Source organism: Alosa pseudoharengus, unplaced genomic scaffold (assembly GCF_046254945.1).
Source record: "Alosa pseudoharengus isolate Yale_2024_CS ecotype anadromous, Long Island Sound unplaced genomic scaffold, YU_APseudo_1.1 YU_APseudo_1.1_scf_2, whole genome shotgun sequence".
NCBI classification, from domain to species: Eukaryota; Metazoa; Chordata; class Actinopteri; order Clupeiformes; family Clupeidae; genus Alosa; species Alosa pseudoharengus.
Window position 1 is genome coordinate 43,766,797 of NW_027468663.1, and position 24,801 is coordinate 43,791,597.

The window sequence follows — 24,801 nt, forward strand, 5'->3', positions numbered from 1 at the left end:
GTGTTTTGATTGGGGGGAGGTGTCCGGGAGGGAATATTTAGGTGTATGGATAGGTTAGCGATTGCTAAGGGGAGGGAATAGAATAGGGGGTTCTAAGACGTCTAAGTTTAGTCAGAGTAGAAGTGGATTACGTGCGACTGAGTTGTGTTGCGTTGTGTTGTTGGCCGATGAGTGTGAATGACGAGTGATTGAGACCGTGATTTATCAGCGATCATTTTGTTGTTTTGTAGTGGACACCTCCTGTTGCCCGTGCACTAGCCTGTACATCTATAGGAAATAAACTACCGGAGTTTTGGAACGATATATCAGCCTCCCCGTCTCCTAACTTCTCATCATCGGCGTTACAATATGTTATCTTCAACCTTACTGTTGAATAGTTATTTGCTATTCTTCCACTAACTCTTACATTTGTATCGCAAAGCTGGCATGGTCATTTACATCCATCTTGTTCGCTTTGGTGGGGAATGATAATTGTTGTGGGCAATTTCTGAGTGTTGTAGTGTAGCTTACTTCACGATCGAGCTGGCGCATAACATACGTCACGGCCAAACTTTAGCGATTGGGTGAAATCAGATCCAATCGTTTCAAACTTCTACAGAGTCCACGCATCCACTTGCAAACGTTCGTCAATAGCCGAGATCCCAGACCCTTGTAGAAGCTAAGCGTACCAAGGGGATGGCAAATTGCCAGGCTAGTTCAGTATAGATTTTAGATCTAAAGTTGAATGAACAAATACTTATGTCCTTTTCATTTCTTACAGGTTGGGTCGTTGTTGCCCATAACACGCTAGCATTGTGACATCATATTGACATCATTGACATATTTGAAAGGCTTTTTAGAAGAATTATGTGATTTAAAAAAATATAATAATCAACAATGTGTATTTTCTTTGCCTCCCCTATCAAATGCAACATTCAAATTACTACTCAAAAAATTATATCCAGAGTGGATATTGAGGGGTAAAGCAGACCTCCATGCATTCTGCACTCGCCTGCGAGTGCCCTCAAGTGGAATCTGAGGAGGAACTGCAACCAGTCCAGAAACCGGAAGTAACAAGACGGTGTCAATTCTATTCCTATTAGACAATAGGCTTGTTCGACTTGATGCAGATCTGACTTGATGTGATGCATGGTGGGTTGAACACAATGCATACTGGGATGGACGCAATGCTTACTGGTTAGAAATCCTGTCCGACTTTTGTCAGCCAGGGAGGGACTTACCACTGTGTCACCATGTCACATGACCTTAAAATATTGCGGGAGTCTTAGCCTGCAGACAGATCTTGCAGTTGCCCTCCATGGTCTGCATGAGCTGAAACACGCCCTCCTGACGTCAGTTCAAAGACGTGATAGGGCCATTTGGGAGGAATCTCCTCATGACGATTTTGACAGGAGTCTCATGCTGCTTCCTTATGTTGGAATATGCGAAAATGAACAGAAATCGAAGGGATACCTTCTTATATGTGATTTCTGCAACAATGGTAGGCTAGCCTACTGAAAACGTTTGGATATTCTGTTATTTTCTGCTGTTGGTTAAATAGATAGACACACATATAAGGAAAACACTTGATATTGAATTTATGTGCTACAATGCAGGCCTGTTAACTGTATGACAATAGTGGTTTATTTAAACTACAACATAAGAATTTATTTCGTCAGTCATCATGCTCATTTTAATGAGTAAGAATGAAAGTTATGCTGTATTTATTGCAAACAAAATTCTGCGATGTCTCCCGCGAGTCACGTCAGGCAGACTGTAATCTGTCTGTCCAGTATGAGCTGCCCTCTGTTGTAGCTCCTCCCGGCTAGCCTCTGAAGATCACGTTGACGTAGAAAGCCAGACAAAGTCAGACGCAGTTCATCTCGAACGAGCCTATTCTCTGATTGAGTGCGCCTATAATTTCCTCCATTGGTTTAGCGTCCCCAGTGGCCCACTGTCGTATGCGCCGCATAGTTCACCAAGTAGGCTACCTACCCCGCTAGGGCTTCCCCATACGTTGCCATATCAATGCCATTTTTAACATTACAGTAGGCCTAATCGGACTCAAATGTGACAGCCCGAGAGTGAATTCTTATCTATCGATGAGTTAAATTCCTTGACCGATGGGCCCATTTTTGCTCATTACGAACTTCCTGACTGGATTGTGGTGCCTCAATCATTTTTTTTACGTCCGTTGTGGTAGGTAGCCTAGACTACAATTACTTCCCAAGACTTTTGACGAGCGAACGCTTTGTTGGTAGTCTATAGCCTAATTCCCAATAAACTGCAACCAAATTTAACATTAGCATAGGCCTACGTAATTTCTTGTATTTAATACATGTTTAAGATTGGCTGTAAACAATGTTACTTTTTTTTGTAATCCCAGCAGATTCTAAAGACATCATGCAAAACATCACACGAAGGAGAGGAGAAAATTGTACTCTGCAAACGGGTATTGACAGTCGTTCGAACATTATGATACTGTGGAGTTTCACTACTTCTGATAAAGAATTACCGTTTGCTATAGCCCAGCTGTATAAAGACGACGCGGAAATAATCCCTACTGAATTGTTCGGAAACAGACTGCACCTGGACATACAGACTGGGTCTCTTACTATCAAGGACATTACCTTCAGGGATTCTGGTGTTTATCAACTTCTAAAACGACAGAAACAGGATTCACACGAGAAATTCTATCTGCTCGTTTATGGTAGGTAGAACTAGGCTAAATCATTATAAGGGATAGGGACATTTGATGGAGATGGATCTTTGTATCACAATTTTGAGAATATTATTAATTTAAATGATTAATAATAGCACATTTGTTTTCATTATTTGCTCGCACATAACCCCAGCGAAATCCTCTTGAAGGCTGTTCTGTTGGTTCTGTTTTTTGCCCACAAAGGTTGATTTTTTGACAGTAAATAGGCTGTTGATTTGATGCTGTGTGAAATCCCCCAGTAGGAATTTTACATCTCCTGTGTGTATTTGACATCTCTGCATTAATTAATTTCATTACCTGAAACATTTTAAATACAGTACACCCACAAGTTGTGACAAAGCAGTACTTGGTTATACAAAAACGGCTTGCATTGTGGGAAATGTGAAACAAAATTTAATAGGCCTATATTAGGGTATAGCAAAATCTACAAATCTACAAAATTGTATATATAACAAAATTTGCACTCTGTTTTTGTCATCACAAGGTAAAAATCCATGAAATACCGTCGAAAGTGATCAGAGAGCAAAATCTAAACATTATTCGATACAGTGACCCTTGATTATTTTTTGCCTCATATGTTATACAACCTACATGTTTTAGGGAAGGATGAGGGGGATAAGTAGGAGTTTTTGTATGTTTCCCTTTAGATTTTGTATTATCATTTTATCTTATACTTGTTTGGCCACAGTCAAAACGATTGAGGCACTTTTTTCTATCATTTTTGTATTTGTGCTGAACAGGTGAAGTAGGTATACCCAAGGTGACTGTTGTACAACATTACCACAGCAGAAGAAAACTAAATACAAGCTGTTCAGTGGAGTGCACTGTGGAGAATGGGAGAGAGGTGACCCTGTCCTGGTACAGAGGAAATGACCTGTTGAACCTGACCAGCAGTCCTGATCTCAACATGACCCTCAGAGTCCCTCTGGAGGTTGAACACCATGACAACAGTATCTACAGCTGTGTGTCTGCAAACCCAGTTAGCAACCAGACAACTTTACTGAACATCACTGCCACCTGTTCTGACTTACCACCAGGTAAGTCAGCATCATGTTTCATTATGACTCCCCCGCCGAAAGGAGTTCTGAGAATATCTTGAGAACCATAGGGCCAAGGAGGAATACATTTTTGTATGCTGGTCTTAAGGGGCCATGTCAACCCATCCCATAACCACTCATTTGAAAAATAAAAAATAAAAAATGAGGTGTTGTAATCGCAGATGTCTCTGGCCGACATGGTCAAAACTGCACAAAATCGGAGGTGTAGGATCAATATGACACCCTCTGAATGCATGCCAAGTTTCGTGGAATTCCATTAATGTATTGCCATACAAATACATTTATGTGTACATTTAGTAACTGTACACCAACTGGCCTGTAGATGGCCGGACACAGTTTTCTGTGAATATCTCGAGAATCATAGGGCCTAGGGTGACAATTTTTGTATGTTGGCCTCCAGGGGCCATGTCAACACATTCCATATCCACTCATTTGATGTATAGCACCACCTAGTTAAAAATAAAAAAACAAAGTAAGGCATTGTAATCGCAGGTATCTTTGGCTGACGGGTTCAAAACTGCACAGAATTTGAAGTGTAGGATCATTATGACACTCTCTGAATGCATGCCAAGTTTTGTGTAATTCCATTCATGGGGGACCATACAATAACTTAATATACTGTATGCGTACCATTTAGTGACTGTACACTACGCATGCACACACACACGCACTCATGAACACACGCAAACACATGCACAGAAAGATATATGCACACACATGCAGGCACACAAAGACACATAAACACACACACACACAAGCACAGATACACACACACACACACAGACACACAGGTATGCACACTCACACACACACACACACACACACACATAAAGACACATGCACACACATACACACACAGTATGGCATATGCACGCACACACGCACATGCACACACACAGGTACGCATGCACAGACTCACACGCACACACAAACACACAAGCAAGAGACTTGCCTAAAAGGACTTTGAGTTATGCTGGTAGCTGCCTGGCCTGGAATCCTATTATGCTCATTTTTATATTTTCTTTTCACAGACTCTGTCAGGTCAAAGAGGAGCCATTCTTTCCTGATTGGATTGCTGCCCATTCTGATTCTGATATCATTCTGTGCTGTGTTGGCATTCTGCTTCAAAAGAAAGTTGAAGGCTGAGAGTGAGTATTGTTAAGGAGTATAGTCAAGGGAAATGTGTCTGCAGTATGAGATGCTCAAAAATGGATATACCTGTCAAATAAATTCACAGTGCTAATTCGGCCCTTGAGGGTATTTTTAATTGCGACAAACAACAACACTGATTAAAATAGACCATAGATCCAAGTAGGGTGACAAATCCCATTTGTACTCTCCTCCACTAGTTGCTAGACATCCAGACCTTCGATTCAAGCCCAAATTCGCTGCACAAAGTTTCAGGAAATACTTTTACACGCAAGAAACACGAAGACGTGCATTTGTTTGTAATGACGCAGAAGCAATGAGGGCCATAGTTTTGCACAAATTGAAGCAGAAATAGGCCTACACCAAATGTTGAAAAAACGTTCACGCGTGATAGAAGTCTTGAGTAGGTTATGTTATTCATCTATTCTGATTCTGAAGGAGAATATGCCTTTTGGAGATTATGATTGATCGTCTATTCACAGTAGTCACGGTGCATCTGTAAATGGAGGTGCGTCTTTGCGTGTATACGACGGCGTCCACTAAGCATATATGCTTATTTCGACCCTCTTCCCAACATAGCTGGAGGTGGTAGTAGTAATCGTGATGATAGTGTCCGTAATGGACGTGGTACAGACAGCAGGGGTAGTAAAAATAGGGCTCTGAAGAACTACAAAGTCACCCACGATAGGAACTGATTTGACCAGGCTACTTTATTGTAGGCCTATAATAACGGTTTGTGGTTATAGGCTAGTAATAGTTTACTGGTTTACATCTTAGGCCTATTGTTTTCCTGTTAATTTGTTATGTGGGTAATATGACAAAAAAGAAAGTAAACCTGCTCAAATATGTTCAACATCCAGTATTTACTGAAAGATGCATAATTTGAGGTGCTTGCCATCCAGTGGCAAATTAGATGGGTAAACATACCCCCTTCATCAACTTTTGTTTATACTTATAAGATTTTTACATTTACAGTAGGACTTTATCTCTGACCACTTTCAAGCCTTTTGAAACTTTAATGTCAAAATCCAATGGTGTTGTTTTCTTAACCCTGGCGCCTAAAGTTTGCCATGCAGGTTTAAATAAGTTATGAGAGGAAAGTATTTTTATTTTTTGTGAAACACACACATACCTGTTTTTATGTTTTTTTGTTTGTTTTTATAATTTGTATTAATATTTATTTTATCATTTTATTTATAATCTAAGGTTGTTAGCACAGGTGTCTAAAAAGAGATAAAAAATACTTTGCCCTTTCTGTTTGCAGTTTTGTGTACAGTAGTATTTGAATTTGTAGTATTATTCTTTAACACTGGCGCGGCCCTCCAATCAGATGACGTTGGCAGAAGTGGCCCCAAGCTCATTTGAGTTTGAGACCCCCTGCTGTAAACGGTCTCCTGTGCAGAAAGCTTATGGGTAAACTCCAAACAATTGTCAGGAATGGCAGCCGTTAGATGGGAAGATAAAGTAAAACAGTGAACCACATTGGGGATAGCATCATTGTTTAGGTCCAATGTCAGTTTGTTGTCTAATGTGGTTTCTTCCATTTTGTTGCAGTGCATGAGTAACAGCTTTTTGAATACACATAGATGAATACAGTTTATTAGAATTTTGGTGTTGTTGACAACTGAGATTTGTCCTCGTAAATGACAGATACTGACTTAGGTATACTTTTGTGATATTGACAGATACTGACTTAGGGATACTTTTGTGATATTGACAGATACATTCAGATATAGTCATTTAGCTGATGCTTTTATCCAAAGCAACTTACAACAATCAACAGTCAGGATAGTAAAGATTAAGCATGTCCTCCTGTTAGTACAAAGAGAGGAGGTACTCTCAGAAGAGTTGGGTCTTGTGAAGCAACATACATGATCAATGTATCAAACAATCAATTGATCAATCGGTCGATCAGTTAATACAGTCTCGCCAGTGTTTTCTGGTACCTCACACAGCTTTCTAGAGCAGGGCGATAAACTGTCTCTTGTGCAGATAGCTTATGGGTAAACTCCAAATAAGGGTTGGGAATTGCAACAGTTAGATGAGAAGATTAAATAAAACAGTGAACTGGGTGTGCTTTGTGGTGGAATGAATAGATTTGTACAAAATAGTAGATTTTAAACATGTGAATTAGAATCAGATCTGATCCCCTATTAATTCATAAATCTAATCTCATGATTCAAGGGACAACATGATAAGATTTTGTATACCTTGTGATCACTAGGTCAGGGGTCAGGCTTGACATCCATAACCACACCACCCAGCAGTTTTGATTTGATGATGTTTGTTTGCATTGTGTGAAAATGTTACTTTGACATTATGTTATTACAGTAGTCCTCCCTGTCTACATTCTCCTTTTGTGAATAAAAAAGCATATTTACCTTGGCTATGTTGAATAAGGAGAGTTTAGTGCATGGCCACAAAGCTACCTTGAACGAGATTAGCATGAGAGAGAGCTAGATATATTCTAAAACGTACCATCAGACAGTAATAATAACTTCAATTTATATAGCGCCTTTCAAGATACCCAAGGTCGCTTTACAATGAGGGGGGAGGGGGGGGGTAAGGGGTCCTCACTAGTAACCACCACCAATGTGTAGCACCCACCTGGGTGATGCACGGCAGCCATTATGCGCCAGAACGCTCACCACACACCAGCTTGAGGTGGAGAGTGAGGGAGTGAATGAGCCAATTACAGTGGGGGATGATTAGGGGGCCAGATTGGGAATTTAGCCAGGACACCAGGGAACCCCCTACTCTTTACGATAAGTGCCATGGGATCTTTAATGACCACAGTGAGTCAGGACCTCGGTTTAACGTCTCGTCCGAAGGACGGCATCTCCTACAGTGCAGTTTCCCCGTCACAGCACTGGGGCATTGGGATCAATCTTTTTTTTTTTTTTTTTTTTGGCCAGAGGGAAGAGTGCCACCTACCAACACCACTTCCAGTAGCAACCCAGTTTTCCAAGGAGGTCTCCCATCCAAGTACTAACCAGGCCCACACCTGCTTAGCTTCAGTAATTCAGCTAAGACAAGGTATCCATTGGTATGGCTGCTGGCTGAAGGTAAAATACTCCATTGATCCACTCTATGCCATCTTTAAAAAAGGTGTCTGATGTGCTTACTTCTGGCCACATTTTCACAAACAAACCAATTATGTACAATACTCTTGGACACAAAATTGTGTTGTTTATGTGGATTTGTTGGATAAGGAGAGTTTGGTGCATTGCCACAAAGCTACCGTGAAGGGGATAAGCATGAGGTGGCACTATATATCTGCTAAAATGGACCATTTTATTCCCCAACCTAACTATAGGATAGTGAATAAAATAGTATCTGAGCATGTTTTTGACAGACCGACGTTGTATATGTTGACATCAGAGAACAAGGTAAAATACTCATCTATTCTATATCATCTTTAAAAATGCTGTCTGATGTGCTCATTTCTGGCCATATTTTCACAATCAAGCCAATTAGGTGCTACAGTACATTACTGGTGGACACAAAAGTATGTTGTCCGCCATCAGCCATCAGTCAACAGCCAATCCACAAGTACAATATAAATTGGCACCGTTTTGGAAAACGTCTACGGAAGTGAGCACATGTCGGACAAATGATGGTAGCTAACTGAGTATATTTTGGCTGAAATAGATAGCCTAACATTGATCATTGAAATTAATGGATGTGGTACATCCTCCCTCTCTCCAGTTCTACATAATACCTCCATGGGTGAAACTTGTTCTGGATGGCATCCTTGATGTCTGACATCGTAGCATTTTGACATACATCTCTTCAAGAAATGTTCATGATTGCCGTTTATTTAACTATTATGTCATTCATATTTAAATTTAGTAATGTTCTCCATTTGATGTCAGGCTTTGGTGAAACGTCCATTGTTTTACACATACCTTGTTTCAGACCACACAGGCCCAATGGAACATTCCACTTTCACCGTGCTTGTCTGGTTCTATAGATACATAGACACTAGTGAGTTATAAAGGTTTCTCATGTGGTTGTTGGGCCTGCTGATAGATGAGAGGCACCTGGGTGTTGGTTATAAACCGCAACAGCAACATAGCAAAGTAGACAGAATGACATACTTTATGCTACCATGAATCTAGTGTAACATGCAACAGCTCTTTTGGTGAATGCATCTGTTTTATTAATCCTTTTTGATCACATTTTGACACATCACCACATGCTCAAATGAGATCTGTCTAATAATCAGGTGCCAGCAACATTTACTGTGAGTGCATTACCAGGTTTATCCAGAGAGACTGATATTCTGTAAGGATATCCAGACTGATATTCTGTAAGGGCCTTTTACATATTGACAAATGTTGATGATAATATTTATACGCATGTTATAATTGTGAAAATAAGAGTCATCTGACCAACATGGCGCCAGTTGGCCAAACACTCTTTACGGCTCTGTAATGAACAAGCTGCTGGTGCCCTCCTGTGGTGAAAGACAGTATTGCATGCCCCTCAGGATTATGATGATGTTTGAAGAATTAGGCCTACTTACTCAGAAGCAGAGAACCATTCTGCCCCAAGTTCAGAAGGACCAAACACATATCTGTATTAATTCTGAATTTGACAATGATTCTCCCTACCAGGGACTCTTGTGTTTGTAAAGGTGCTGTTTGTGTTCCTTCAGAACAAATATTCTACATGAACCACATTACTGATATCGTAAGGATAATACAGGCTTTAATATGGGCGCAGACAAACCTTGTTTCATAAAAACCTGACAAGTACTGTAGGCCTACTATGGTTCTGAAAGAGACTTTTTAATGGCCAGGCAGCTTGGAATGTACCACTGAAACTACACTCTACTCTGACCAAATACAGTTCTCCCAGTGCAGCATCATTCAGCATTCATTTATTCTTCCTCTACTTATATCTTTGGGATGTCATTGTCATCCCTGTCATTTATGCACTGGCATGTCATTTATGTCCCACAACAGCCAATTTAGTGTGACAAGCATATAGCCTGCTCGTTAATTTTCATTGGAAGAATGGATTGTTTTTCTAAGGTATTGAATTAATTATATCACTCAGGAAAAAAAGTTTTGCTATATCATGAGGTTTAGCTTTTGTGAGTCCACACTGATATATCAAACAGTTTATGCATTTCAGATGACTGATAACCAGAGAAAGTAATTTGGAGTTGATGCAATGTATCTAGGATGGTCTTATGTGCCGTCTTCTGGTTACCTGTAGGCTGCAAACAGGAGAGAAGGTGGGCTGCAGCAGATTAAACCACAATGGCATTACACTCGCATAGAAACTTGGTGCAAAGTGCAGAGATGCACACTCACTTTGATGCCCAACTAAGCCTATGTTATGATGTTTACTGTGGCTAGTATGAGAAGATGCACTGTTGCCACCACAGTGGTCACCCTGGGTAGCGTGTCCTACGTGAGAATGGAGGGAGTGCAGCAGCAGACCAAACCACAATGGGGCCAGATGGTCACATGGTGAGACAGAGAAGCCAGACGCCTCCGTATCAAACAGTACAAACTTGCCTAAGAGTCTGTAGGAGTGTCTTTTGCACTGATAAAAGCACACTTTTCATTGTTAAAATCCAGTACTAAGGTTATGGGTAGTCAGACAGCAGCTGTGGTAGCATTCCTGAGAAACACACTCAAGTTTACTCACTTTACATTTCTATTGGTTTTTATGGACAGTATGATGTTTTCTTCAAAGATTTCCAAATATTTGAATGACTCTACCTACCCTTTATATGCAGCTGATTATCAGTGACACAGGAAGCAAAATAGGCCTAGGGTATCACCTAGTTATTGCCATGCATCAGACAGTGTGCACTTTTCAGTGTTCATTCTTCCTCATCCAAACATACTGCTATTCTATGTTATATATGTTAATATGCTAATGAAGAATACTCTGAAAGGTGCACCATGTTTAAAGTGAAGCATGGCCATGGCCAGGTGAAGCTATAGGGCTATGTACCTTCCTCTGTCACTTTAAATCAGTAAAATGTAAAGGAGGGATTAATTTATTTAAATATTTGGAAAACCGAGGAGAAAACATCATGACCTCCATAGAAATCCATTGAATTGTAAGGTTAGTTAAATTGAGTCTATTGTCCTTATTAGCCTTACTATAACAATGAGAAGTGTTCTTTTTATTAGTATAAAAGACTTGTTGTGAAGGGGTGCAATATTCACTTCTCACAGCATTTTGGTGGACTTTTTTTGTTAAATTTGGGGAAACAAATTGTTGTTTTAGTTGTGTTGAGCTATTGAAATGGTGGTTTGTTTGTTTTCTCAACAAAAAAAACTCCAAAAGTGTGTATTTTGCTTGAAACATTTCCAAAGGGGTGCCAATACTTTTGTCAGTGACTGTAAGTAGCCTAGTCCTTAACCATGCAGAATTAAACATCAACAACCTTTCACTCTTTCAAACAATCATCCCTCATGTAATACTCAACGAGGACCCATCAGTTAGTGCAAGATACCACCTATTAGGTCTTATTTCCCTTCAGATTGAAATGGACACAGTGGCAATGCTCTGTATATGCTTTCACAATGGTTGCTAAAAGGAAACAAGACCTTAGATGAAAAACCTGATATCCTCTAGTAGTGACAGGCAATACACATAACAGCTGAACTTGAACTGTGATCTTGAACTGAGCGAAGTAAATCATTCCTGTTATTGTGACTTGAATTTGGGACCTTGATTTCCGTATGTGAACTGTGGTATGCTTGTATAACTCTCATTTTGAGAGAAATGTGTTTGCATGCTTTATGTACAGTATATATATATATATGTATGTATGTATGTACTGTATGTATGTATGTATGTATATGTATGTATATATTAAGCACATCATATCACAAATACAGTATTTCTTATAAAAATATTTTATATGTTGTACAATTGGTGTTTTTATCATTGTTTAAACAAGCTCATGGAGATTTCACAAAACAAAGTAAAAGAAATCAGAACACAATTCAGTTCATTCTGACATTGGTGTCAGACAGATAGCAAAGTTAGCTTGCAGAACAAATTTACAAAATTATCATAACACAATAAAATAAGGCCTGTTCGGGAATCAAACCCAGGTTGAGTGATTGTCATCTGGGCATACAGTACGTACCATGACACTCACTTGCATTTCTTTAACCTTTGAAACTGAAATGGGTTTTATATCCCACTACTGTATCTGGGTAAAACACACAAGTCTAGCACATCATACACATTTGTGACACCTCTGCAAATCCTGATCACTTGAATTAAACTCTACCTCACCACAGTGAACTGGATATCTTTGAGATGAGATTTCAGCTGTATCTCACAGACCATTTCATAGCCTGACTCTAAAGACACAAATGGAGTATTAAAGTTTCAATAAATTAACAAAACTTGCTATTATTACCCTAAACTGCACCACTACAGGTAATTCCAGCAAGACTTCTGACCTAGCACCATTGAATGACCCTGCAGTGCAGGACAAATTTGTGTGAGGATCATGTCGCTTTACCAGCCAGCGTGTTGATGTTTTTAGCAGCTCTTAGGGCAGACTTCATGGAGGTCTCTATCCAGCCGTGGGGCAGCGCCGTGTGCTCGCCTGCAAAGTGAATCCTTTTCTCGCTCTGGAACAGCGCGGAGGCGTAGTGCGTCTTCTGGTAGGGTGTGAAGATGGCAAAGGCCCCCAGGCTGTACGGGTCCAGATCCCACTTTTTCACCACACCCCCCGTCCATTTGCTCCGGATGCCCTCCCCGTGAATCTTCACCAAGTCATCGAGCATCAGCCGCATCAGGTCATCATCCCTGATCCCGTCTAGGAGACTGGCGTCATCGGAGCAGGTGTAGGACGCCAGCAGCGCCCCGCCCTTCCCAGAGAAGCCGTGGCTCGGGTAGTAGATGAACCGCGCCGGCCGGTCTGTTATGGACCTTCCGCCGAAGATTCCGTCACTTTCCCAGAATTTGTCGTTGAAGCTGAGCACCACCTTGGTGGAGCTGGAGTAGTGCACGGAGCGCAGCGCCTCCATCTTAATGTCCGACAACCGCGGCTCAAACTCAATGAACAGAGTGGCTTTAGCTGTTGCAGTGACAAGGACATAATCAGCAGTGACATGGGACAGATAGGGGGGTTGGCGTGAGTCTTGATAGTACACAGTGGCACCACTACGTGATTGGGTTATGCGTTTGACTTTCGAGTTTAGAAGAATTGGGCAATGGAGAGCTTCATAAAATGCATTGGGGAGTGTGTCAAAACCACCCACAAGTTCCTGATACCTGAAAAAGAGACAGATACTTTTAAAACGTGCTCAACTCAACACAGTGCACCTATATATCTGTGACATTGTTGTTTTGAATAAGCATTGGGAAAATTAAAATAAAATTCTTACACAATCTTGTCCTGTATATCAGACTGCAGATACAGTGCCTCTATCAGCGACGTATAGAAAAAGCTGTTCTCATTCAGGATGTCTCCAATCATGCGCAGAGCCCCACTGCTCAGGTTAGTCTCTTTCACCAGGTATTCCTGAAATGGACATTTTATTTGCATCTGTCATGTTTCTTCTGTGTGAGGGGGGTAATAAGTGTTTGGCAATGTCAAAGACTTGTCAGATTGAGGGGCTGTGTGGCTTTGGAATAAGAACACTCTCAATGCAGGCCTACCTTTACAGAAAAAGAGTCGTATTTCTTCAGTGCTTTTTTGCAACCTTCTCTTTTAACATCCTCACTAATCTGAAACCAATAGAACCATTTCTTATATAATGTAGACCGTATTTTGTTTCAAATATGCTGAATATTGAAATTGGATGTGAAAAATGAACACATATATATTCAAGGTAATGTCAACTGACCTTTTGAAGTGCTTGGCTGAAAAGTTGTTCAGCTGATTTTCCACATTCACTCTCAGCCACATGGTACTGTAGCACATTTGGGTTGTGTTGCACTTTATAGGTTCTTTCAAGCAATCCATTGACATAGTAAAATGTGTTGATGTTCTCTTCAATAAACGTATTCAACGGAAGGCCGAATTTGTCTACAAGTGCTCGTAGGATTCTGTGAAACAAATTACATTTGCTAGTCTGAAAGTGTTTCTGTTATATGAGGACATTTGGGTACAGAGACAGATTGAGTTGACAATTAAAAGGAATCTGTTACGTTGTTATATAGCATTAAGCTAACTGTATGAATGTTAGTAAACTAAGTAATGAAAGATGTATCACACCATCTACTCCCATAGAACACAACAAAATGTCAGCTCACTTGTGCATGCTTGGGATCCGCATGGCTCCCATTTCAGCGTACCAGCCCTCACTCTCATTCCTATAGGTCTCCACTCGGCCACCTATTCGAGGACTGGCCTCAATGATTGTCACCTAAATGTAAAAGATAGTGGTTATCTTATCTCCAAGCAACAGTAGTGCTCTTAAAATGAGGGAATATTTTCTCTTTTTCATGTAAAGACATTAACACAGCAACATGAACAAATAAGTAACATTTAAAAGGGTGTTTAAAAAAAAAAACTGGGCACCTTATGTCCAGCATCCTCCAAAACCTTTGCTGCAGTCAGTCCAGCCATGCCTGCCCCAATTACAGCCACATGCAGAGGCCTCTGAGGAGGAGGCAGGCCATGCTTTATAATGGCCAGAAGTTCACCATAATCAGGGTCATGCAGACAGTGGAAGAGAGGATCCTCAGCATTACCAATGCTAAGAAGGGTGATCAGAGCAACTGCAAAAGATCAGAACATGTGTTGATCAATCGGAATGTAATCACATTTTTCTAAAATAGACTATTTATTCATTCAGACAGGAAAACAAGATGCTACACTGGACTCAAATACAGGCTACACATTCAATAACAGATTGCCTCTATTACATTGTAACACTACAATCTTACCATATAGTATACTCATTATAAATGTAATTAAAAATGTATCAATCCACATCCCAATCACACAGGCCAAGCCCTGATGGTGCCCTGAGCGGAATTTGATTTGTGGGCCCCTCTACCACCTTATTGCTACCAGTATGTGCTAGGCATTCACATCACTGGCGATATATATATATATATATATATATATAATATAAAATTAACCCTTAAAGTTAAAGGTGTACCGTTCATTGAATTCAACAGAATTGTTGCGGAACAGAATCTTATGTTAGAATGTTCAAAAACCCACACCTGTCCCTCACTGACTGAGGTTCTTGATGTCTGTCCAAAGGATATTTTACCAAACATTAATGGCTTACTTCAGTCATATACCCATATCTAAAATAAGCACTGAATTCTGAGTTTGTATTCTGCCTTTAAATATGGTTTATTTTTTCTACTTAGATCTTCATTTAGCCTAAGTTAAAAAATGAATCATGGTGCAGCCTCTGGAAGTGAATTATTCTTGCGAGTAGCATATTTTAACGTTTTTGATTGTCATGACGTGATGACGTTAATTTTGAGAGTAGGCGCTATAGCCTACAGTAAGAGTAAGAATACGTAAGAGTAGGCCTAGTGTTTACATTTCCATTGTAATTTGCATCCAACCCGTCATGTCTCTGTGCCCCTCACTTTTACTGGCCACCTAAAATATTAGAGTAAGTTTTAAAGTCCGCACATCCAAATGTCTGACCTGGGAGCAGGACAAACAAACGACCAGACAAAAAAGAGAAAAAGTCCGATTCAACCAGGGTTTTCTGCTCCACCCTTAAGGTGATTACCCGAAACGTCACGGAAAAATAAAAACAAGTGGGAGCAGAAAACCCTGGTTGAAGCAGACTTTTTCTCTTTTTTTTCTCTCTAAAATCTTAGACACCTTATTCTGGCTACGCCATAGGCTATTCTCGTTGGGGCTAGTGGCATATACGCATACCAGCCATGTTGCTGCATCTCCAAAGCCTAATATCCGTAGGCCTATAACATGACTTTTAATCTCAAAATTACGAATCTTATAATTAGCCTATGACTTTGTAGAAATCAAAACACAAATTGCGAGGAATGCAAAAGTAGCCTATTGCGAGAGAACGCAAAGGGGGCTTTACAAATAAATTCCAAATACTAAAAGATAATTAATTTCCCACCATGGTCCTTCGATGGCGCCAGAATATAATCTTATGTGTCTCTGGAATGTGTTATTTTCATACATGACATCATCTAAGATTAAACATCACAAACTGCTGCTGCGCCGCACCAATAGCTTATCATCATGACTTGGTGAACAGTGTTTTCCCCGACCCCGGCGTATTCTACTGTCAGTGACTGACTCGAGAAAGGCGAGGTTCTGTGTTCCATTCATTCATTTTCATTGGGGCGTGCCCTGTCGTGCTTCTGTCTGTCTATGTCAGGGCAGGCCATTGAATCTCAGCACAAAATTAAAGACGCGCAACAGCGCCACGTTGGGTTTTGCTTTCAGTTTTGTTTCTTCACAGGCGCGCACATTCAGACCAACTAGGCAAATCCCTGTTAGGACATGTTAAGAGAATCTGACTTAAGGTAAGCGATGACGTCGCGTTTATTTGCGTTTATGCTTAGCATATGTTTCTTAGTCGAGGTAGAGGCTTTTATGCCAATCAATTTATGATATTTGAACCATAGGCCTATACAAAAAACATACCAGTTAAACATTTAAATGCGAATGATTCTATCAAGAACACAATGTCAGAACCCCCCCCCCCCCCCCAAAAAAAAAAAAACCTGCCAAGTACACTGCCAATAATGTTAAAGCTCACGCCTGTTGACTCCCATAACATGTGGAGATCTGTCAATTAGCCTATATCGACGTCTTTCAACTAATTGGCTGAATAATCCACAGGCGTTGCTGTAGCCTGGGAAGCTGTGTGCGAAGTCCAAGGATATCTGTCATGCGACTAACAGGACTATTATCACAAAAATAGGGCTTGTAAACTCTCTAGTCTAGTGTAACCTACCATTAGATCGATGGATAATGTGCCAACTTACCATATCGACAAAGTCTCCAGTTTTGAGGCATCTTGCAAGTAGGCTACTTTTCCCTCTGAGCGTGGATTTTTGGGAAATAGAAACCTAACATAAAAGTAACATAAATTGCGCTCAAAATGTAAGAGAAAGGACCAATCATAGTAACTTTACCTCGACAACAACCTTATCAAATAATGTTGATTAAAACAGAACAAAGTAACACACCCTGATGGATTCACCATCATTATCAACTAATCATCATCGTCAGCATCATCATCATCATCATCATTAACATCAACAACAACAGTAGGCTACTGTGGATGGATGTAAGCTTATAGGCTAAATGTAGGCTATTTAGTAGTACCTAACAACACATATGCGGCGTCGCCATGTCCAGTAGGCTATTGGCACACCGGTTTTTACACATGCAGCCTATCATAACGTATCACTTTCCTCAAAGCTTTAATAATATTAAAGAAATATGGCTCGGTAGCCTACTTTAGCAAATACACAGAATTGCTTTTCCATTTTCTTAATAAGACCTAACGCAGGCTATAGGTAAAACACCCAAGTAATCGCCCAAGACAGAAAAACCTGAAATGTTCTTACTGATGTGAAGGCTGTCGTTTGCTCCGTATCTCTCCGGAGTTGGCCTAGGCTACTACTATGCAAATAAGCACGCCAATTTATACACTGTTGGCTCGTAGAAAACCGAAACCATGGGTCAAACAATGAATCAAATCTCAAAGCCCACTTGGAAAAAGCCCCACTTGTGCCATGCTTTTTCAATGGGGCCAAAGAACCGCCCCCTGCAGGTTTTCTCAAGAAATAGATTTACTCTGGCACTGAACTGAGGAAAACACCAGGACAGAGTTTAGACAGAAAGTGTTAAAACATTAAGGAGGAGAGCAATGACTCCAAAACACTTGCTGTTTTAAGGTGTTAAGTGCTGATAAATAAATAGTTAATTAAATAAACATGGGAATAATGCAATCAAGCTATACACAAAGGAACAGTTTGGTTACATATAATAACAGGTGTTCAAAGTGCAATAAATAATACATCTCATCACCACAGATTTGATCGTAAAATTACACATCATGGCCTACCCAAGGGGCAAAACCCCTTATTTTTCCCCCCGGAAATCACACATGATGTTGCAACAGGTTGTTACACAAAAATTAAATCTAGAAAGGATCACAACCTGGCCAACAAGCTACTGGAAACCCACACAATGTGTGTCACTACTGCATAAATAGCCTTTTGAACCTCATTACGCAGTCACAATCAAATGCATTTCCGTTGATGCTCAGCCTGATATGCAAGTAGCCTACTCTGTAAGTTGTAAAAATACTTAAAATATGACGATTTTGGAAATACTGCAGGGTTTGCTTTTTTGATGTAACGTTAGACAGAGTAGTTGGGTTCGGTCTCACCTTACCAGTCCTCGGCTGAGCTGAAGGGCCCACCTTCCTTTGCCGTCTCAAGGTTGGGAGGGGTGACTAGCCCTTAAAAGGACTGCAGGAATATTGCTGGCCGCCTCATGCCATTGGGTTCCTTTGGCCTTGTCCTGGACACCCTTCTCTCGAAGTGCTTGTGGCCGAATCGAACAATTTCACTTCTGATACCAATGTAGCGAGCAGTGAGGGCAAAACTCACTGTGTGTGTATGAATTGATGGATTGGAGGTCTAAACAGGCAGCAAATGGCAATGTTACAGTACTGAAGAACACTGGATTCATTTAATAAAGGAACATTTTATTCAGACAATATCAATTCCACTTTAATACATTAGTAAAGAGAGAATAAAGAGAGTGAGGTTTAATGACTTTGTTGATGTATTGGGTTGTGTATCATTGGCTCTCAGCAGGTGCCTTCATTTCCCACATAAGTTAATAAAGAGAAATTAGCAATATTTTCGGTTAACTACTTAACTTAGTCATATTTGTATTTAAATATACCATTGCATTGCTATTTGTATGTTTTAATAGCAGCTACACTAGCCATTTGCCCTCCAAACAAATCTCTCATATTGCACTGGAAACTCCCATCGTGGAAAAAAACGGTCATGTCTTTTAGAAGAGGTAGTTCTGCTATTTGCCAATTGCTGGCATGCTGTATGTTTTGGTAATTGGGTAGCTGACTACTGACTACTTTTGAGGTAAAGCTTCTGTACCTGCATTTACTTATTGCATGCACACCGTATTGTATTTTATACATTTGCTGTAATAACATTGCATTGATGATTGAGAATTTTCAGTTGTATTCATGTTGACTTAACAGATTGAAATGAATGTTTAGTTGATGAAAATATTTAGGATAGTGACATTTTTTGACCATTTTGGGAGACAAAAAATATGGCCGCCCGCCACAAATGTTCTCAGTTGAGGAAAAGAGTTTAATAAAACAAATATAAGCACAGTATTGGTTGTCTTTACTTACTTTAAAAGGGCACTTCATTGGTGTTGCATGATGTACATGGTGTTGCATGGTGTGCATTTTTGTGTTTGAGAAACTAAGAGAAAAATAGTTACCCTACACTATGCAATAAGATCTGTTAACATTCCCATGAATTGTCAATGGGACAACTTGTAACACCATGTCAATACTAATATTTAATTTTGCCTACCTGCAAGGTCATAACACTGTGGTAAAACAGGTTTTGTTCTTTTCAGAATATGATGTTTTTTTGTCAAAACTAATCTGCACACACACATTTCCAGTTGGCCTTGGGTATTGGCATGTCTGAGAAAAAAACAACACGACATCTGATAACTAGAATATAATTCCAAGGAATTGCCAGTGCATGCAAAGCAAAGTGAAACAAAAAGGTGAAATGTCAATCAAAGACGTGAGAAAGTGGGCAAGAGAAAAGTAAGAGATCCAAATGAATGGAGAGACGCAGAGGCATGCTGTGTGTTTTGGTGATTGGGTAGCTGACTACTGACTACTTTTGAGGTAAAGCTTCTGTACAGATGCATTTACGTATTGTATGCACCTTACTGTATTTTATTTGCTTTAAAGGTTGTAAAGGTTGTATCAGCGATTGCAGGCCCAAAAAAGGCCCAAACATAAATGATCACATTCATCTAATCCTTCCTAACGGTCCGCTAGATGCCCGCCCCATAAGCAGGCCGTCAAAAAAACGCATCTCTGTAGACAGCCTATCAGATCTGCACACAAAAACAATTGCTACCAGCAAGTGTTGTCAACCACTCAAAGGCAAAATAAAGTGTTCCAACCAATAACCGATGAGATGCACGTTCAGGAGAGTTCCAGTTGCACGGGACGGAGGGGGAGGGAGTAGCAAGCTAGCTCTCTGTTTTGTTTGAACATCAACAGAAGTGACGTTACACCGCCATCGCTGATACAACCTTTAATAACATTACATTGATGATTGAGAACTTTCAGTTGTATTAGTGTGTTCTTATCCCCTTTTTAAAGGGCACTTCTTTGGTGTTGCATGATGTACAGTACATGGTGCGCATGTTTGTGTTTGAGAAACTAAGAGAAAAACGGTTACCCTGAGGTAACGCTATAGGATCTGTTAATGTTCCCATGAATTGTTAATGGGACAACTTGTAAAACCATGTCAATACTAACATTTAATTTCGCCTACCTGCAAGGTCATGACACTGTGGTAAAACAGGTTTTGTTCTTTTCAGAATATGATGGTTTTTTTGTCAAAACTAATCTGCACACACACATTTCCAGTTGGCCTTGGGTATTGGCATGTCTGAGAAAAAAACAACACGACATCTGATAACTAGAATATAATTCCAAGGAATTGCCAGTGCATGCAAAGCAAAGCAAAACAAAAAGGTGAAATGTCAATCAAAGACGTGAGAAAGTGGGCAAGAGAAAAGTAAGAGATCCAAATGAATGGAACACAGAGAAAAGGTTCCTTTTAAGTTGCTGCACAGAGCACACATGCTGCACTACATTATTGATTGCACTATAGGTGCTTGATCATCAATATTCCTAGTTCAATAGAGAGAGACAGAGAAAGCATGTGTTAAGTGATGGACCTGCAAAGTATCATGTCAATTAGGCGAAACAATTTATTTTGAAAAAGAAAGAACAGTGGGAAAGGAAATTGTGGTTTGACTGAATGGCAATGGTACAGGAATGATTTGAATAATTATTATAGTTAGACATAATTATTATAGTGTAGTTAGATGGTATGCAGAAGTAAGTACTGATTACCAACAGCAACAGTTCAGTGTAGTTTTTGGTCCCATTGTCTTTCAAGAAATTCATAAAGTTCCAAGTTATTTAGGTAATTCAGATGTTTCTTTCTGTATACAGTAGATACACACCAGTTTGGTTTGGTAGATGTTGTCCCCCAGACTCTCCTCCAGAGTCAGCCATTTTTGTTTCTAAATGTTGTCCATGTGAATTCATCATTTCTCCCTCTGTCATCACCCAAGGCACGGCCTATGTTTTCACATGACACCTCACCTCCTTCATCCCCTCTTCCATTGTAAAATGTATTTTTACATAAAACTAAGCAGTCGATCTTGAAAATGAAAAGTTCATTATTAAAAGTACTTCAGAGCCATAAGCTTGTAATACACACATTTACACATTTTAAAAACTGTAATCATGAGTGATATTGGATACTGTCATGACAATTGGATACTGGTACACGCATATACTTATGGTCCTTGCCTGGTGTTGGCCCGAACGGTTGATTGTAGCCGATTGGAGAGTATTGTCTTGGAGAGATTGTGATTCGAATGGATTGTCTACCAAATTGAAACAAAGACAATGACATCACACTGAGTGGTGATTTGACAAAACTGACAATATCCCCCTTAGTGCATTGGTAGTTTCTGGTTTTGTATTTACAGTATATTTTGAAACTGGAAGCCTACATTTTCCCTTTCAGCCTGTTAACCTTATGTATCCATTAGTAAGTTTGATGTTACCATTGCTGTGGTTGTTCATAGGAGCTGGCCTAGATGTTGGTGTTGCAATAGAAAATCTTGAAGGGCCTGGGACAGATTTCTTTACCTGGTATTAAGGAGACAAGCAGCTAGAGGATGGTGAGGTAATGTTTGCTGTAGGTGACAAAAAATGTTCTAGCTTAGAAACCGCATAACATCACGTAGAGCACCTTTAATTATATTCATGGACAGGGTCAATTGTAATATATGCTTTCTTTCTCTTTTACAGACACTTGACTTTTACTGCCGAAGGTACAGTACCATCAGAGCAGATATAATTTTGTTCTTAACTGTAAGACGTATACTTTGTTAAATGTAATGTTCCCACCATTTAAATAAGATGAACTTGTTAACAAATTACTGATGATGACCTTAAATCTAAGAAGAGGAAGGTGAAAATGTAAGTCATAACTTAGTGTTATTTGTGGTGCAGCCCATTACATTTTAGTATCGTAAACTCCAACAGAGTGCCGATTTGTGTTGTCACTAAGCTAAGCGGGAACTTGCGTTCAACTGGTGCAACTGACTGCAGGCGCTTGATTGCCGTATTATTATGTCACAATGGCCTATGTTAAGTCTTTGACAAAAATGTCTTAGTTTTTATTTTATGTCTCAAAAAGTATAAATCACACAAAAATGAGAAGTCATAGCAGAAAAGAGACACAAGCCATCCTTTCAGTGTATTGATTTCAAGTCTCACATATTGACCATGAGATTTTTCTGATGCAAATGTTGTTTCCTCCTAATGTTATAATTTGATCATTAAATAGTTGAATTGATAATGGAATCTGGTCATTTTATAGTTTGCAGGTTAGACATGCACATACTATATGCCTAGTCTGTGATTACATCTGTGGGGGGGACATGTATATACAGAACAGTCATCTGACAGCCTTCTGCAAAAGTTGAAGGCCAGATGAAAAACAGAGCCTGGCAGCTATACTGTAGGACCCATATCACTAGTTAAGTAGTGGCTATGTTCAGTAATGACTTATAGGGGCACTGTACCTCTTAACAGAGGAAGGCACACTTCACTCAGATCCAATGTGCATGATTTACATAGTGTAGTTTTTTTTTAGTTATACATGGGAGAGATGTTAAATTCCTCATGCTGTTAGTTGGGGACTTTCTACGGAGGCCAAACCTATATTAACAACAGCGTGAACTACAACTGCCCTAGCCACACTTAACAAATACAACAAGGATGCCTTTGGGACCATCAGTGTTTCATTATGTCCACAACACCTCGAGGAGGCTCAACAGTGCCCTGGATCCTTTGAATGGCTATCCTCTAAAAAGTCCAACAGAACTGGACAGTCCTATATAAAGCTCATAAAATAATGTTATAGTGTTTCACTCAAAACATACATCCCAGCACTTTGGGTTAGTAGATGAGTAGTTAGTAGATGAGTAGCTCTTCACAGTAGGCCTGATAAAAAAACGTACTCACTTCGCTCATTTCGTGCCTAACAACACCCCTCAGCTGTGCTATATTCACGATATAGAATGGCCTCTCAGGGCTTATTGCTTAATTATGACACTAGTTCTCTTTGTTAAATGAGTGATACATTTAGATGCTTGTTTCCATCATGAAGATGGTGTTGAGAGTATGAGCTTGGTCCTAACCAGGTTTTCTTCATTCACTTAAAAAGTCATTTGAGCACAGAGTATCAGGAAAGTACGCAGAGAGAGTAAATGAACTGTAAATGAACCAGCACAGAATATCAGACTGTTTCAATGGCAAGGCAGTTCATTTAGGTTGAATTTCAAGAGGAACTGAAGTTGAAAAGAGAACTGAAAGTCTGCTGGAAATTTTTAATGAGAACAATGTCTATGTGGTAATGTCTGATCTGATAAAGCTATCACACCCATCCTGCGTCAGCAGGTGGAACTTTTGAAAGAAGAAGACAGAGAAAAGACCAAAATAAGCCAATTTCTGTGTGGCTGGAAAATTCAGAGGAAGTTGTGATACCTGTTGGAACCTTTAGTGAACCACATAGTACTTCAACTACATTAATATTTACAGTGATTGTAGTTAAATTACTTTTCTTTTTTTTAATTCAGTTAGCTGAAATTACATTAAGATCAAATTAAATCTGATTACAACAAAAACGTAGCATTCCTCTCAAATTTGACTTGTCAGAAGGATTACATAATTTTCAGGAAACTGGTGGAGTAGTGCATTGTGCATGAAATGCACAGCGTAAGTTCAGACAGACCGCAGTGTCACACCAAGCTTCACAGAGTCTGCCAGTAACTCGGCTGACTGCTCAGCTGATCACTCAGCTGATCCACACTTGCTCAATGACCACGTTGGTGATCATTCAGGGCATCTTTTAAATTGCCTAAGCCTGCCTACTCTTGCAGCTTCTCCGCCAGCCTTTTTGTAACCCACCTCCACCCCATCTGCTCCTACATCGGACTAATGTACTTATTCTTTTCTTTTTTTCTTTTAAGCACATTGAGTGACATTATTTGTATGATAATGTGCTATATAAATAAACTTGAACTTGAACTAATCAATGTCTAATTGCTGTCATTGATGCTCTGTTCTATCTCTATGGGGGATTTACAGTACCCTCCAGAATTATTGGCACCTCTTTTCTCCTCTTTGACTCACCCCACTGTTTTTCTATGGAGTTTAAATCAGGGGACTGAGATGGCAATGGCCAAAGCTTGATTTTGCGTTCAGTAAACCATATTAACCATCTGGACTCTTTGTTGTGGTTCATTGACCTGATATATGATCCAATCATGACCAACGTTTAGTATCTTGGCAGAGATTGACAGATTTCCTTTAAAAATGTTCAGGTTTTTCATGTTGTTTGTGATACCATGCACCTTAATTAGATTTCCAAGGCCTTTGAGAATAAAAACAGCCCCACAATAGCACAGCCTCTCCACCATCATTTTCATTAAGTATGGGGTTCTTTTCAGTATAGTCATTCTTCTGTATATGCCAAACACACCTAAAGTGTTCCTAGCCAAAGAGCGCAATTTTCATTTCATCTAACAATAGACCACAC

General features: G+C 39.8%; 2 protein-coding genes across 5 annotated transcripts; one reads left to right on the top strand and one right to left on the bottom strand.

The window, feature by feature from the left end:
* Window positions 1-1,961: 1,961 nt before the first annotated feature.
* On the top strand, window positions 1,962-23,157 carry LOC143134595 (SLAM family member 5-like). 3 transcript variants are annotated; one of them, XM_076295098.1, is made up of 6 exons: window positions 1,962-2,178; window positions 2,366-2,689; window positions 3,442-3,738; window positions 4,791-4,907; window positions 21,779-21,879; window positions 22,005-23,157. In XM_076295098.1, exons 1-5 carry the CDS (start codon window positions 2,103-2,105, stop codon window positions 21,850-21,852), a joined length of 888 nt encoding a protein of 295 aa, XP_076151213.1. In that variant the 5' UTR covers window positions 1,962-2,102; the 3' UTR covers window positions 21,853-21,879; window positions 22,005-23,157. The 3 variants fall into 3 exon arrangements, with proteins under 3 accessions (XP_076151213.1, XP_076151212.1, XP_076151214.1); XM_076295097.1 differs by lacking the exons at window positions 21,779-21,879; window positions 22,005-23,157 and adding an exon at window positions 7,824-11,707; XM_076295099.1 differs by lacking the exons at window positions 21,779-21,879; window positions 22,005-23,157 and adding an exon at window positions 7,824-11,707 and having other exon boundaries at window positions 2,369-2,689.
* On the bottom strand, window positions 11,783-18,545 carry LOC143134594 (L-amino-acid oxidase-like). 2 transcript variants are annotated; one of them, XM_076295096.1, is made up of 8 exons: window positions 18,264-18,545; window positions 16,849-16,932; window positions 14,429-14,628; window positions 14,161-14,273; window positions 13,752-13,953; window positions 13,564-13,632; window positions 13,290-13,426; window positions 11,783-13,176 (listed from the first exon to the last, which is right to left on the bottom strand). In XM_076295096.1, the coding sequence occupies exons 2-8, from the start codon at window positions 16,877-16,879 to the stop codon at window positions 12,405-12,407; spliced, it is 1,524 nt and encodes a 507-aa protein (XP_076151211.1). In that variant the 5' UTR covers window positions 16,880-16,932; window positions 18,264-18,545; the 3' UTR covers window positions 11,783-12,404. The 2 variants fall into 2 exon arrangements, with proteins under 2 accessions (XP_076151211.1, XP_076151210.1); XM_076295095.1 differs by lacking the exon at window positions 18,264-18,545 and adding an exon at window positions 17,437-18,210.
* Window positions 23,158-24,801: the final 1,644 nt, after the last annotated feature.

Excerpts from the sequence above, each read along its gene's own strand:
- LOC143134595 (XM_076295097.1), top strand. The coding sequence starts at position 2,103 with ATGGGCCCATTTTTGCTCATTACGAACTTCCTGACTGGATTGTGGTGC. Across the intron at positions 2,690-3,441 it reads ATTCTATCTGCTCGTTTATG|GTGAAGTAGGTATACCCAAG; the intron begins GTAGGTAGAACT and ends TGTGCTGAACAG. Across the intron at positions 4,908-7,823 it reads AAGAAAGTTGAAGGCTGAGA|AGGGAAGAGTGCCACCTACC; the intron begins GTGAGTATTGTT and ends TTTTTTGGCCAG.
- LOC143134594 (XM_076295096.1), bottom strand. The coding sequence starts at position 16,879 with ATGCCTCAAAACTGGAGACTTTGTCGATATG. Across the intron at positions 14,629-16,848 it reads CTGGAGACTTTGTCGATATG|TTGCTCTGATCACCCTTCTT; the intron begins GTAAGTTGGCAC and ends GATCTTTTGCAG. Across the intron at positions 13,427-13,563 it reads ACGACTCTTTTTCTGTAAAG|GAATACCTGGTGAAAGAGAC; the intron begins GTAGGCCTGCAT and ends TGTCCATTTCAG.